The sequence below is a fragment of the Antrostomus carolinensis genome, unplaced genomic scaffold (genome assembly GCF_000700745.2).
Source record: "Antrostomus carolinensis isolate BGI_N321 unplaced genomic scaffold, ASM70074v2 scaffold6123, whole genome shotgun sequence".
Lineage (NCBI taxonomy): Eukaryota > Metazoa > Chordata > Aves > Caprimulgiformes > Caprimulgidae > Antrostomus > Antrostomus carolinensis.
This window is the reverse complement of record NW_010304410.1, coordinates 1-14,749: the sequence shown is the minus strand read 5'-3', so window position 1 is coordinate 14,749 and position 14,749 is coordinate 1. Positions and strand designations below refer to the sequence as shown.

The 14,749-nt window shown below is 36.2% G+C and overlaps 1 protein-coding gene across 1 annotated transcript in view; it reads left to right on the top strand.

Moving 5' to 3' along the window:
• Positions 1-12,918, top strand: part of LOC104522209 (trafficking protein particle complex subunit 10) — a gene marked incomplete at its 5' end in the record, with an annotated part of 33,810 nt that extends 20,892 nt beyond the window's left edge. The window contains 10 exon segments of the mRNA XM_010164435.1: positions 1-159; positions 3,999-4,140; positions 5,244-5,402; positions 6,571-6,800; positions 8,029-8,129; positions 8,595-8,721; positions 9,449-9,619; positions 10,895-11,072; positions 11,484-11,678; positions 12,503-12,918. The exon segment at positions 1-159 is cut by the window's left edge and continues 20 nt beyond it. Coding sequence (XP_010162737.1) covers positions 1-159; positions 3,999-4,140; positions 5,244-5,402; positions 6,571-6,800; positions 8,029-8,129; positions 8,595-8,721; positions 9,449-9,619; positions 10,895-11,072; positions 11,484-11,678; positions 12,503-12,741 — 1,701 coding nt within the window.
• Positions 12,919-14,749: the final 1,831 nt, after the last annotated feature.

Here is a 14,749-nt window from a genome sequence, read left to right as displayed (position 1 = left end):
ATTATCTGCAAAAATGTGCACATGCTCCTGCGAAGGCAAGAGAGCAGCAGTTCTCTGGATATACCCTCCGGGGTGACTTTAGAAGATGGGGCTCATGTGTTGAAATGTGACAACTTAATACTGGAACCAGGGCTCAATAAAATAACATTCAATACTCAGGTAGGTTTTATAGTTGAGTGAATGTAGCGCTTATGAAAGAAAAAACTAAAAGCACTGGCTGAGGAAAATCATAGCGCTGCCAAGGGCCTGTGTTGCTTCCTGTTACAGCTTGGGTGATGCCACTCCCCCTGTGGCTTTGTTTTCATTGTTCTAGACCTTAATTTCCCTTGAAAGAAGGCTGTTGTGTCTGTGTGAAAACATACAGGTGACTTTCCTGTTGGCAGTCATTTGAGTCAGCCTTCCAAAACTTATTTTGGAATTACAAAACCAGTTTTAATTATTGCTGCCAAAAATTAAACTGAATTTATATGCAAGATGGTGTACTGCTCATGAAGTCTGCCTTTGCTGTTAATTCAGAATAACATTTCAGAATTTTGATGGGAATGCATTTTCTAGCCCTTAGTAAGTGATGATGTGGTTAAATTCAGTTAATAGCCTGTTCTTCACTGTGGAGGGTGGTACAATGTTTTTTCACTTGGTGGTTGTAGTAAACCTACCTGCAAGGAGTATGACAAAGTTAAGCTCAGCCTCAAATATTTGAATTTAGAAGATGACAGAATTAAAATTAGCCCCATTTTTCATCTTAATCACATAAGGAATGAGAAGAAAAGAACATAAGGATTTTCTGCTACAGGAAGACTAAATCTGCATGAACAAACACCTGTGAAAATAGAGTGTCACCATCTAAATGCCACTCTCAAAGTGGATTGCAGTCCTGCTTCTGCCATAATAGTGTCTTATATGAAACTCCCTCAGTTCCCAACTTACACATGCACTCTAAGTCAGCTTAGTCCCAACTTACACATGCACTCTAAGTCAGCTTGGAGTAATCTTTTTTACTTACTCCAAGATTACTCCAAGATTACTTGGAGTAATCTTTTTTTCCCTCCCATTCTTCCCCCAGCAATCTAAGTACTCCCAGTAATTGCTGAAATATTTAAGGACAGTAGTGCTTATCACTTCAGTCCACATTGCGTTACTGCTGGGTGCGTAGTAACTGGAAATCAGCGGGCCTTGAGTACCCATCCCGCTGGTTGATTTGTTGTGGCGGTGGGGTTTTTATTTTTCACTTTGGTTTTGTTTTAAAACTACCAGTGATTCTGTGGCCTTGTACTTTGCTGATCTGTGGTTTGTTTGCTTGTTTTAATGAAATGGGCAAAGGCATTTACCTGCTGACTTAGTCCTAGGAAGTGAAATGCCAAGCGTTTTCAAAAGCGAGGCGTCACCATCTGTTTGGTGTTCCAGGTGTAGGAGCTTCTGTCCTCAATTATCACGTTATTCTGTTCTTTGGCTTTCTTTAAATACTTTCTATCTACCGCACCTCTCTAACCCTTCATAAGGACGTATTTAGTAGAGTTCAGTGCTGCAGTAACGAGCATCATCGGGAAAATTTGAGCAAGAAAATGCTGAGAAATTCAATGCTGCATCTGAATGTTTAACAAGAGATGGGGCAGCACAATGAGAAATGCAACAGGTGTTTCATAGCTGCTTCATTTTCTGAGCATTATCCAGCCTATACATTGGAAAGGATATGGATGCTATGAAGAGAGAAAGTGTTCTTCAGTCACCTTTGATATGTATTCCTGCTAGCTTTGCCATTTTCAGATTGGTTCAAACTAGCTTTGGTCCCTTTTTTAAAACTAATTTTGAAATAAGTATCAATATATCTTCTTTTGATGACTAAAAGTTGATAGCTAGACATTGCTGGCCAGGAGGTTTCTGTAGCATTCTTAGCATATTTTAGGTGCTGAGATTTGAACTTTCTCCCCTTTTTTTTTTTTCCTCCTTTTTCCTTTTTTTAATTGTAAAATTCTGTCTTGTCATAGAACTTTGTTTAGAGTGAGGCTTACATATTCTACCTTTCCATTCCTCCAGTGCTGGGGCAGAAAGCACTAGAGAGATGTGCTTGGTAGATGTGCACACACACATTGTGGAACCTGTGTGCAGAGTGGGTGTCTCAAAGTTGACTTCAAGTCCCTGATGATACCATGTGAAATGGCAGTAATGTCATTTGATCTACCTATTGAGCTAGTTTTTTAGGTTTCTTGTTCTTTCAAAGGATTGGGACAAGTTAATGAGATTTGGACAGCTCTTGCTTGCTGCAAATTTATTTGTCTATAAAATAAGTTAACATGCACGTAGAACTGGATCTCAGGTGAAGGAGCCTTACTAGTTGAAAGCTGTTAGAGACTGTTCTGAGCAGGTGTTTTGGCTTAGTGGGGTCAGGAAGCAATCTGAAACCACAGGAGAAGAGATATGGATAAAAAGCTAGATATAGGTCTGCTTTAAATTTGCCTTGTTCTGCGTGTTTCTGGTGGCTATTGGAAGATGGACAAACCCTATGCTTGTAACTTCCCTATTTTCCCAACCTTCCTTTCTTGAAAGAACTTTGCATGGGAAGACTGCTGGGTGTGAATCCACTTATCTTTATACAGTTGTTCAAAACATGACTTCTCTGTCCTTAAAGAGAAAAATTTGAATATGTTATAATTTTGACAGTGCATTACTAGGTAACATGATGAAAGCTTCTCTAGATTTGAGCTGTAGTATTTACAACATATTTAGTAAAAATCCATCATCATTGTAGCAGTATACTGTGTCATTTCTGCTGGGTTGTGTAGCTGGCCAGAGCGTAGAAACTGATGACAGCTTGTTTTCTAAATTTTCTTACAGCAATGCTTAATTGCACTACTTTTGCAGAAAAAGGAATGACTGTGCTTCTAAGATGCAGTGGGATTTTGATTCTTTCTGTAGATCTTAGATTGATGATTAGCATTATTTATGCTGATAGTAGTCTTTCAGTGTATTTTTTTTTTTTCAAGCTTTAAAAGACATCAGAAAGCATTATCTAAATTTTTCAGGTTGATATTCCTTCCCATGTTGAGGTTTAAAGTATGTATATATTATGAAAGACTTTACTCTTGCTTTTCTGTTTATAAAGTATTCAAGGGATGAAATTAGTGACTTTAATGTCAAAAAGCATAATACTGAATTTCAGTCAGGATTTGCTCTGTAAATAACATGCATAAGTGAGGTTTGAATTTGAGTTGTTAGAGCTTTTCTGTGTAACTTCTGATCTTATTCCTTGGATTTAATTATACTCAGCATCAATATTTATGTATTACACCTGGTAAAATGGCACATGGAAAAATAAAACATTTCCCATTCTCTAGCAGTAGTAGCTAAGAGCAAATAGAATCAAGAACAAATATACTAGCTGATGTTACAGATTTGCTTTTTATAATGTTATTGGAAAAACATCCAGAATCCCATTATTCAGGGTAAGGGAAGAGTTTGAAATTAAATATGTATGTATTACTTCTTTGTAAGCATTCTCACAGCATGTGGGGTGAGGAGCTTGTGAAATTGGTAGCTTGAGCTGAAACCTGTGCCTTATGTAAATGTTGTAGGATTTTTATGAACGTTAGCCAAATAAGCACTTCACTGCTTGCTAAATATCATTTCAGTGCTTAATAAATATGATTATATTTTAATGTATGTGGCAGTTGGAGGTGGGGGGACCAACAAACAAGACAAAAAGCACCCCAAAATAACAATTTGACAACATAGTTACTATATTTGTTATTCTGATTGTTGGTACTTGTTACTTATGTTTTTTTCTTGAATCAGCCAGCACTCTAAGGCTTCCATCTTAACGGGGCACAAAGTGCTCCTTTGTGAAAATCTTGTCACTTACTGAGAGAACAATTCTTTTGTTTTAGTTTATAAATACAAAGTATCTGATAAAAATGAGCTGAAAGCACACTGTTCTTTAGTAGAGGGTTTGTTCTAGAAGTATTGCCTAAATTGAAAAATCCATTCCAATGCTTTCTTCAAAGGCCAAAGAACCTGGGACGTACACGCTCAGGCAACTGTGCACTTCAGTGGGAAAAGTACAGTTTGTCCTTCTTCATATTTACCCTATTGTGCAGTATGATGTGTATTCTCAGGAGCCCCAGCTAAAAGTGGAACCAATGACTGGTAGGTACAGTTGCTATGCTGAAGTTGTTTTGATGATTTCTTTGTATGTCATGGGACTAGATAAAGCATTTTTTTGGCTTGAATTTTTTTTTTTTTTTTTTTTTTTTTTGCCTTACTCTTAATTTTGAGTCTAAAATAAGACCTCTCTTTTCAAATTATCCATCAAGTATGCTCTGTCAATGATGGCTAGTTTTCAACAACTAATTCTAGTGCTTGGCTCTGAAACATGTAGTGTCACTTTTGAACATGAATTTGAACATGTAGTGTCACTTAAGTATCAGGTATGATTTGAGCTGCCACACTGATGCGAAGTGAATATTTAAATCTGTAATTGGCTGAGCTCTTTAGTGGTTAGTTCTGTGATGCTGCAGTCTCTTTGGTATTTACGAGAAATGGGTAAGAACTGGGATTCTCTACTAAAGGTGATAATATAAACTTACTCAAATTTAATGCTGAACACATCCAGTGGTTTCATGGACAGCTCAGCATTACTTGTAGAGTTTATTAATGTTTATAAATGGAAGTTAATAGTGATTTTTTGGGGGGGGCTATTAACTGAGGTTGCTGAGGAGTTAATATGCATTTTGTGCTATCATCCCAGTTACAGGGGTTGCAGTGTGTGGCGAAGGAAGGACAGACATATTGGGCATTAATCAAATTAGCTATCTCTATGAAACTGGTGGTTGTGAATCAGATATTTGAGAGTCTGTGTGCCTACTGGCATTCTTGTTATCTTGATTACGTAAATACTGTGTGTGGGTATGACTGGCATCATAGGTGCAAAAATATTAAGCTGTCTACAACCTGGAGAGCTTGCCAAAAGCTTAGTAAATTCTTTGGGATTACTGTATTTCACTGAATTCCGTGCTGCCAGAGACACACAGTATGTGAGCCAACTAGTCTAAGCCATGCAAGAAACAAATGGTTTTGGTCACTCAAGTTGAAACAACTGTGTGTTGCATAACACCAAAACCCCATGGTTACAAGTTACCCTAATGTGTGACAGTTTGTCTGGGAATATTGCTAACAAGCCTTAGGAGTGTATTGTAACCATCTACTGATGGGTACTGGAATCTGTTAACAATTTCTACTTTCTTCTTCAGATAGCCTTTTGGCTGGCATTCCCCAGAAGGTGAAATTCACAGTGACTACTGGTCACTACACCATGAAGAATGGAGATACTTTGCAGCTCAGTAATGCAGATGCCATGCCTATTTTGTACCATCCAGAGAGCAAGGCAGTGATCTATTCCAACACCAGAGGTAAGCAATGAAGTAAAAATTAATAATCTTTATATGGCTGAAAATTGAGTAATCCTGAAGTAAACCTGTACTTAACAGTGTTAAGAACCCTGACGCTGTATTTTCCAATAGTCATTATTAAGAACAATTCTAGAGACTTGCAACTGAGTACTTCAGAGCAACAAAGGTCTTAGACTTCCATCCTCAAAGTAGTAACATGAACTTTTCGGCAGACATAGCTGGACAACTTTTACTTGCCCTGATGAAATTCATTAGGCATGGTGAAACTGCTGCTGAGGTGAGCATCTGTCATGATTTCCAGGTGAATCATGGTGATCTTTTATTACCGTGAGGGCTCTTTTTTAACTAGACATTTTTATTGTGAAGTAGTTGTAAGTATGTTTTTAGGTAGTGTTCTATGTAAATGGAACATTTCCTTTAGCTGGTGTTTTATTTAAACAGATTACATCCTAGTTCCTTTTTTTTTTCCAAGCGTAAGTACTGCATAGCCTCCTCAGTTGCTCAGACACAAGCAAATGTTACATAAATGGGAAGAACACTCTTAACAGAGTTGATGGAATTAAGATTGAAATAGACTATAGAGAGGCACCTCATATATAGTATTTTAAAGACAGATGATGAATAGTGACTGAAAATACTTGAGGCATTTGTGTTCAATAAGTTGTAAGAGAAATGCCTCTTCATTGCTTGAAGAGAAATTATGAGACTAAGGACGTGCGGGATGTTGTAAAAACTTCAGTAGGCATCATATGATAGACTAAAGTAGCTCTTCAGCTAGTTTGAAGCTTGTTTTCAAATTGTCCTCTCAGTTCTTGAGCATTGGAAGGGACTATTACGTGGAATGTGGTGGTTACCTTCCTGTAGTTTGAGAAGGACAGAGCATTATTAATTGGGAAGTTGTGAACAGCAGTGGAATTTAAGATGTGTGGATTGTACCTCATATGAAGAGGTTACCGTTGAGTTATATACCATGGTTCCTCATGGCTGGCTCTGCAAACGTGGAGGTTTTGTTAGAAAATGGTTATAGCACCACATATTTTTCTATGACTCAGCTTTTTAAGGTACTTTCATTACATAGTTACAAATTAAAATGAAAATTGGGAAGGGATGAATAGGTTTTAAATCTACTTCTTTTTTTTTTTTTTTTCTCCATTCTACACAACTCTAGAAAAGATCTCGGAATCATCATTAAGGATTCAGTCTTCTGAAAAGATCACAAGCATCAGTTTGCCAGTAGCTCCTGCATATCATGTGATTGAATTTGAACTAGAAGTCATGTATTTGCCATCAGCCACAGAATCTGCAGTGCAGAAAGAAAATACTACAAATAAAGAAGTTCACAGAAAAAACAAAGAGAAGCAGAAACAGGACAACTGCATGGCTACTGTTGATCAAAAAGTAAGACGTAATTTAACATTTTTTATTATGAAATCTATTTGATCACAGGGGCAAACACTTCACAAAACAGAAGTGATGGTGATGGGAGGAGGACCTGCTTGCATTGAACTAGATTTTTCTTAAAAGATGTATGTGAAAAAATCATAGCAAACTTAAATATAAGCAGAAATATACATGATGTCTACTATATTGCCAACTGTTCCACTGGCTAGTAGTCTTAGTTTTAATGTTCCAACACCCGCAGTTTATACAGGATGAAGGATACTCGTGTCTTTGTAAAGGTGGCATGATAGTCTTTAAATCCTCCCTTCTGACTCATGGGAAAGATATTTCTTCCCCTTGCAAAGAATCTGTATGCTGTGTTGAGGTACTTAACACTGTAGTGTTTCAACCTGTTACATTATTTAGTTGGAGGTAACTTATCCTCTTAATTTTCATTATGAAGGGCGAATAAAATAAGTTGTGTATAAAGAAGCTCTTCAGTTGGCAGCAAAATGATCTTGAAACCATCACCTTTCACAGAACTACTTCTTGTTAAAAATTGACCAAGTGTGCTGCCATGTATCCTTGTGTGTGAAGAGTTGGGTAAAAAGGAATAGCTCTAGACTAGCATTGCTAAAACGTGATGTGACAAGATTTTCATTTTTTTTTTTTTTTTCTCAGTATATAAAAATATGTTGTTAAATATATATGCTTTACAATGGGAAGAATAGCAGCATTCACTTCAGGAGAAGTTCTTCAGTTAAGCATGCTGCTTCAAGTTAAAACAAATATGCATTAAATAAGTTTTTTTCAAAACATTTTGAGCTTGTATTTAATATATTAAAGTATTATAAAGACATTTCAGTAATATAGCAATTTATTTGATACTGACCTTTTACCAGATTATTGTATTAAGATGCTATCAGTACTGTTAGTGTCCTTTTATCTTTCTTTTATTCCTCCTCCTTTATTTTTAGTCTTTAGAACTGGGTATGTCAGTTTCCACAGGAGAAGCTTCTTTGAGATTTCATATCCCACTCATAAGAAAACAAAAACCTAGTATTTTGTCAGATCAGTTTTTGATGCACAGATTTTTTTTTTTTATATATTTTTTTCTTCTTCCCCTTCTGGATGCATTAGATGTAGACACTTACTGAGAAAAGTTTTGCTCAGAAATGAGAAGAAAAGCAAAGTCATTATGCCAAAGACCATTAAGACTAAGAACTTTGTTCCCTTTTTCTTTTAGGTAACCATTGATTGTCCTTGGTCGATTTACTCCACTATTATTGCATTAACATTCTGCATACCTTTTAATGCGAAGCATTCCTTATTGTCAGCTGGCAAACGGTAATGTACTCATTAAGTATTTATTGTTTCTTTCTTCTTACAAAATATGGAGCTGGAGTTTCATAAGTAATATTTATAGCAGCTGCTTTTTTTTTTTTTTTTTTTTTTTTTTTAAGTTGGGCTTTTGTTATCTTGCACAGCTTCCCACTGGAAGCTTGTGCGTTTCCTCAAGTGTTCTTTCATAACAATACAACAAATTCGTGGTTTCAGCTATATTGGAAATAAGACCACAAGATAAACCAAGCTAGCCTGTTACTGTGTAGTTACTTGTTTTTGTTTAATATGGAAGAGGATGTTTTACAACCTTGTTTCTACAGAGTCTTAAGCATTGAGGAAAAAATTCAAAGAAACAAATATACCTGCCATTCTGTTTTTGCTTTAGCTGTACACTTTGAAAACAATTTTAAGGACATACATTCAATGTAACCGTTCCACTTTTGGTGAAGAAACTGTCATGTTTTTCAGGAAATATGTGCAAGTCTGTGTTCAGAATTTGTCAGAACTCTGTTTCCAGCTTTCAGACAACAGCCTAAAAAACTCTGCTGACTGTACAGATTTGCAGCTGGTACCTCTAAACCCTGAAACTCAACAGGTAAAGATTTCACTTGGTGGTTTATGAGCTCATTGACAGGACAGCTAGATGAAAGTTCTTGTTAGTGAAATTATTAGCACTTCTGCACATAGATTTTGTAGTAAATAAGGCTGATAGCTGATGTTAGGTCAGACCTTTGTAGTCCTCTGAGTAGCTCTGATTCTTAAAGATGCTTTAGAAACCATTTGCATTCATTCTGATTAAATTCTACAGCTTGCAAAGATCTGGGTAAGTTTTCAAACTTGTCCATTTGCCTCATGTGAAGCACTACATACCTGCTTGAACAACAGCTATACAAATGTAATATCACTAATATCACTGTTAAAATTTGTTTGTCTTATAGCTGCAGTTTGTCATTAGGTTTTAGGAAAAAAGTCGGGTAGAGACTTATTTTTCATATGTAATTGAATGTGAAGTATTTTGAAACATTGGCTGCAGTTTGTCATTAGGTTTTAGGAAAAAAATCGGGTAGAGACTTATTTTTCATGTGTAATTGAATTCTGACAGTGAAATGTATCCCTGCTTTTAATTAGATGTGCATTGTTAAAAAAAAATTAACTATTAGTTATTTCATTTGCATATTTTTTCTAATGATTTATTTAACACTAAACAGGTAATTAATTTTTATAAACTATATTAATGCCAGAACAGACAAACATATGCATGTGCATTTCTACTTGTTTATCAGAGGAAGGAAAGTGCTAATACTATAAACATTCTCTTTCAGGTCATATACAGTAAGCAATCAATATTCTTTGTGTGGGAACTGAAGTGGACAAAAGAGCTTCCCCTCTCCTTGCAGTGCCTGTTTTCAGTCAGCTTTTGTCCATCTACCTCTGAACCACAGTCTTTTACCCTGAAGCCGTTCACTTACGAATTCCAAGTGGAAAATTTTTTTGTAAGTACTCTTCTAAGTATAACATGTTAACTGAATACGCTTTCCTAATATATGGAAAGTCAAGAAATATATTAGAAAACTTCTATTTACATAATGAGATTGCTACCTACTTGGAATCATTGGAAAGCCAGTTTGTTGAACAATAGGGGAATGGATGGATGGATGGATGTAACACTTGTGCGAGTGTTCTTGATTTTGTTTCATTTTTTTTCTGTGTTTTTGCCTTTCTGGGCTTGTGCCATGGAAGCTATCCTTAGATTACTGAGCTACTTTTTCCCTACTGGCTTCAGACTGCATTCTCCAAAGCAAATTGCAATTTCTAAAACCTCATTGCTATTGAAAGCATTTCAGCTGGTTTTTGTAGTGCTGGAGATGAGCTCCTCTAATGAAATATTTAGGGTTTTCTAGGCCATTATCTTAAATGTTTCTTCTTTCCCTTTATGGACAAACTTTTTATTCCTTTGATCAGCTAGGAAGCTTATAGGCTAGATATAACTTCCTGTTAAAGGAATTCTATCAACATTATTTAATCTGATCTCCAAATTCAGTCTTGTGTTACCCTTTTTGATGCTTAGATAAACAGTAGCAACATGCAGAGACTCTCATTTGGTTAAATCCTTTTGTCTGTTTTCAGTGTTGCCATGTTTTATACCCACTTATTAAAACTGGCATTGAGCAATATTTTAGCTATTTGTTTACCTACTGGCATGTAACTAGGAATTGTTCGCACCTGTATCAGCATCTTTCTGGAGTTTTTAAAGAGAACTAACTGTGGTAAACAGTGGGGCTTTTTGGTGGATATTTAATTTTGTAGTAATTAAAAATTAGCTCTTTGATAACATGGGCACCGTTATTCTGGGGACTATGATGCTAAGAGTGATGAAGTAGTTCTCTGGTACTACTCAGAATTTCAGTGATGTGTCTGGAAAGTGAGGACCGGCCAAGAAACTAATAGAAGTTTGTTTAAATAGAGATTGGTGTCCATTTAGGAGCATTGAAAGGCTGAGTTAAAGCACAGAGGTGGAGAGAAAAATGGTATGCTTGCTGCTGGTATCAGAAATAGATGCAATCAAATTTGATTTGATTATCTTCTCAAACTGAGCAAGATAATGAAGTGAAAATTACATATAACTGAATCTCGCATTAAAAAGATTTAATAGAATATGGATGTTAAATGTAAAGTTAAGTTTGTACTCTATCAATTGTCCAGTTCAGTCAAAACACAAGTAAAACACCCCTTTTTTCTTGGTAACAGCACTGTTTTCTTCCTGACAGACCTTGTATCATGTGAAAACTGAAATTTTTCCACCATTGGGGGCAGAATATTGTAAAACAGGCTCACTTTGCTCTTTAGAGGTGTCAATCACCCGACTGGTTGACCTCTCAGAGGTTGACAGAGATGAAGCATTAACAGAATCGGATGGATATTGCACAACAAAACTTATGTATGAAGGTAAGAATATTTTTCTAAAGCATATTAGCAAAATTCCCCAGTAGTTTGGTCTTGATAATGACATCTGCCAGATTTTCTATGGTATATATTCTTGTATTGTGAGTATGGCTGCTCAGTAAAGCAGTTTTCATTTTGCTCGACTGAGAATGTTTGGGGTTTTTTTTCCTCGTTAATCTGTCTTCAAGTGGAATATAAATGCAGTTCATACTGGTTGGATACTTGCTTGAGGCCCCACTATGGTCCCTTTTTGTGTAGGGCTGTTTTCTTGCCTCACACAGCTCTTCACACATAAAAGCTGGTGAGCTTTTAGATGTTGCTAAAGTACTGATTTTAAAAGTGCTCTAAAACTATACTGAGGGTTCTCCATTTTTCAATAAAGATCTTTATAGTGTTTGCTCTTTATTCTTGCAGTTGTTGACAACAGTAGTAACTGGGCAGTCTGTGGGAAAAGTTCTGGAGTGATATCTATGCCTGTAGCAGCTCGAGCAACTCACAAAGTCCACATGGAAGTGATGCCACTGTTTGCCGGATATCTACCTTTTCCGGATGTCAGATTGTTTAAATACCTCCCTCACCATTCTGCTCACTCCATGCAACTTGATGCTGGTAAAGCTATCTTAACTACATGGCTACTTACAGAAATGATTTTGCAGCTCCTGTGTTCTTGTGTAAAGAGAAAAGCAAGGCGAGGAAGTGTATTGACCAAGTACTCTTAGGTGTCTTTGTTACTTACCTTCACTCACAGTTCTGATTGGAAACTTACAAAATGTTGCTTTACCGGGAACTCTTTGAGTTCAGATTGCAGCTTTAATCTGTGAGGAGGAATAATAAATGCATTGTTTTCTTGTATTTCCTTTAAAGATTATTGTGCAAGTTAGTTGTAACTGGATTTATAATCAAGTGAAAACTTTTGATAACCCTCTAATCCTGTGGTTTCATTGTCTGTAAGCTGCACATCTACTGTGTCTTCCTTAGCTTCGAACTTTTTTCCCAGTTTTTGAAAGGATTAAGTACAAAATAAAAGAACTGCTGAAAATTTGTGGCATATAAACCAGATTAGATGAAGAGTTTAAATTACCACAGCCACCTCCAGTATTTATCTGTACTGTTAAGTGGTCTCAGAGCTGTAGTGAGAATTCACTTGTACAAGCAACTTGTTGTTTGTCAGCAGAGCTCCAGGAACTGCCAGTGCTCACCCTTTTAGCTTGTGAAAATTTGTGAGGTAGTGCTTCTTAAATTTTCCTTAAAAAAACAATATAATTCACTGTTACATCTGCTGCTGGCCAAAAGTGTGCACAGACTGTTACCTCAGCAGAGATGATCAGTAACTGTTAACGTGGTAAACTGACCGTGCATCTGAGCTCTGAAATAACTTTGAAGTTGTTTAGGTCACTCCATAGAATAAAACTGTGGGTTTTTGTTTTAAACAGATAGCTGGATTGAAAACGATAACCTGTCTGTGGACAAGAATGTGGATGATCAAGCTGACAGCAGCAGCATAAGGAGCAGAGGTAGCTTGCATTCTGCAGCTAGTGGGGAACACAAAGGTTTGCCAATGCCCCGTCTGCAATCCTTTTCATCTGGTCAGGTCTTCAACTGCAGCACGGGGATGCAAATACTTGTCATTCCCAGCAAGGACGACCATGTTCTGGAAGTCAATATCACGTGACAGCTCCGCTCTGAAAACAAGGAAAACAAAAACCATTAGAAACTGGAAATGAAAGCACTTTAAAGGATTATGACCTGATTAGTCTTTGTTGTAACATTCTAACTCTAAGGAGACCTATGGCACTCAACATGTCCTGGCCATGGAAGCACCAGACAATTGTATCAATTTAAATGTACAGTGAAGCTTGTGTCAGCTAGTTTATATTGCCACTTTAGTATGTTTTGTGTAAGCTATTGGGGTCTTCTCCCTTCAGTCACACTCTGCATCACAACACAGGGCAACAAAAACAAAAAAAATCCAAATATTTGGACCACTTATTTATTTTTGTCTGGCAGCTCAGAGATTTGTTTCATGCTTCCTACATATTTTAGAATTTAGAGTTGGATGATATAATTATCCAAATCTTGGATTTTTATGTAATAATTTACAGGCTTTTCCACACGTGTGCCAGAAACACAACAAAGCATACAACAGCACATTCACTGGTGTAATGGTTGCTTTTCTCTCTGTTTTTTTCTTTCTTTGTTTTATCTTTTTTAATTCCTGCCATTCAAATTTTATATTAAACTTCCATCATTTGCATACTTAGATGCATGGAAGAGCTACTGCTATAAACAATCTTAAATAAACAAAATTCCTTAATTTTTTGAGGCTTTCTCCTTCACAGAGTTAGACACTGTGATGTCACATATTATATGATTTTTTGGGGGTTGGGGGTTGGATCATCCTCTTGCATAGTTCTTACCAAAGAAAGATATTGATAGAATTTAATAATAAATTATTTGGCTTATTGAGTTCCCAGATTAATTTCTTTTATTACCATTTCTAAGGGGCTTGGTTTGCTGCCTCAATTTTTAAATTGGGGCAAAAATTTCAGTATGATGTGATACTTGAACAGTCAACCTTTCATCATAAAGGCTTAGTGTAATTATTACTGATTAGAGGCCAGACTTCCGCATTCATGATGGAAGAAAGAGGTTGGTTTGATATAGGAAAGTTTGCAGATGTAGAATAATTGTGAAACAAAGTTAAAACATGTAACTTAAAGAATTTCATTATTTATATCTGAAATGTAAATACAAAAAATGTAAAAAAAAAAAAAAAAAAAAGGTAATTTTTGTGAATGTTGCAAATCCACCTGTGACTGGAAAAATTACAACTCCTTCTGATGTCCTGCTTCTGATATTGAAACTTGTGCATTTCATGTGAGAATGACCTTTTCTACTTGCAGATCTATAATGGTGCGTTGTCAACTGACTCCACAGAGGAAAACTGTCCCATATCAAATAATTGTCAGTAAAGCTAAAGTGAGGAACTGCTCATTAGACAAGTTAATTTTTGTTTTGTTTTGTTTATTCTAAACTTGGGTTCTGCTAAATTATAAAGGGGAAAAGAAAAACAAACCCTCTTTTCAAGAAGAATCACAATTAAGTTGAAAAATGAATAGGCATCCTGCACATGGTTTGTTTTTTTTTTTTTTAACAGTTATTTTTTTTTAATTTAAAAAACCCCAATATGCCTAAATAAATGTATAAAGAAGACCTGCTAGCTGAAAATGTTCTTGTTATGCATCTTCTTTCTGTGAAGGAATGCCCTTTCTCTGTGGAAATCATACCATTTTATTCTGGACAAAACCCAAAGCATCATTTAGTGCGAATGACTGCTGCGATTCTTTGACTGGAAAACGTAACAAGTTAGTGACTTTCACACTGCAGGTATTATAATTAATTCCATTTTCATGGTTTGCTATTAAATCATTTTTCACATTGTTCTGTAATATACTGTTAGATTAAACACATTGTACTAAGATTGTTTAATGAAATTGTAAGCGTTACAGTTCTAAATATACATGTTTTAAAAAGAAATCCCACTTCTCTGCTGCGGAGCGATTGTTTAAAGCTACTTTAATGGAAAAATATCTTCTAAACTAAGGGATTCGGAACAGCGACCCAAAGCGCGCTCCCCGGGGCTCTGATGGGGGTTGCCCCCCCCACCCCCATCCCCAGGG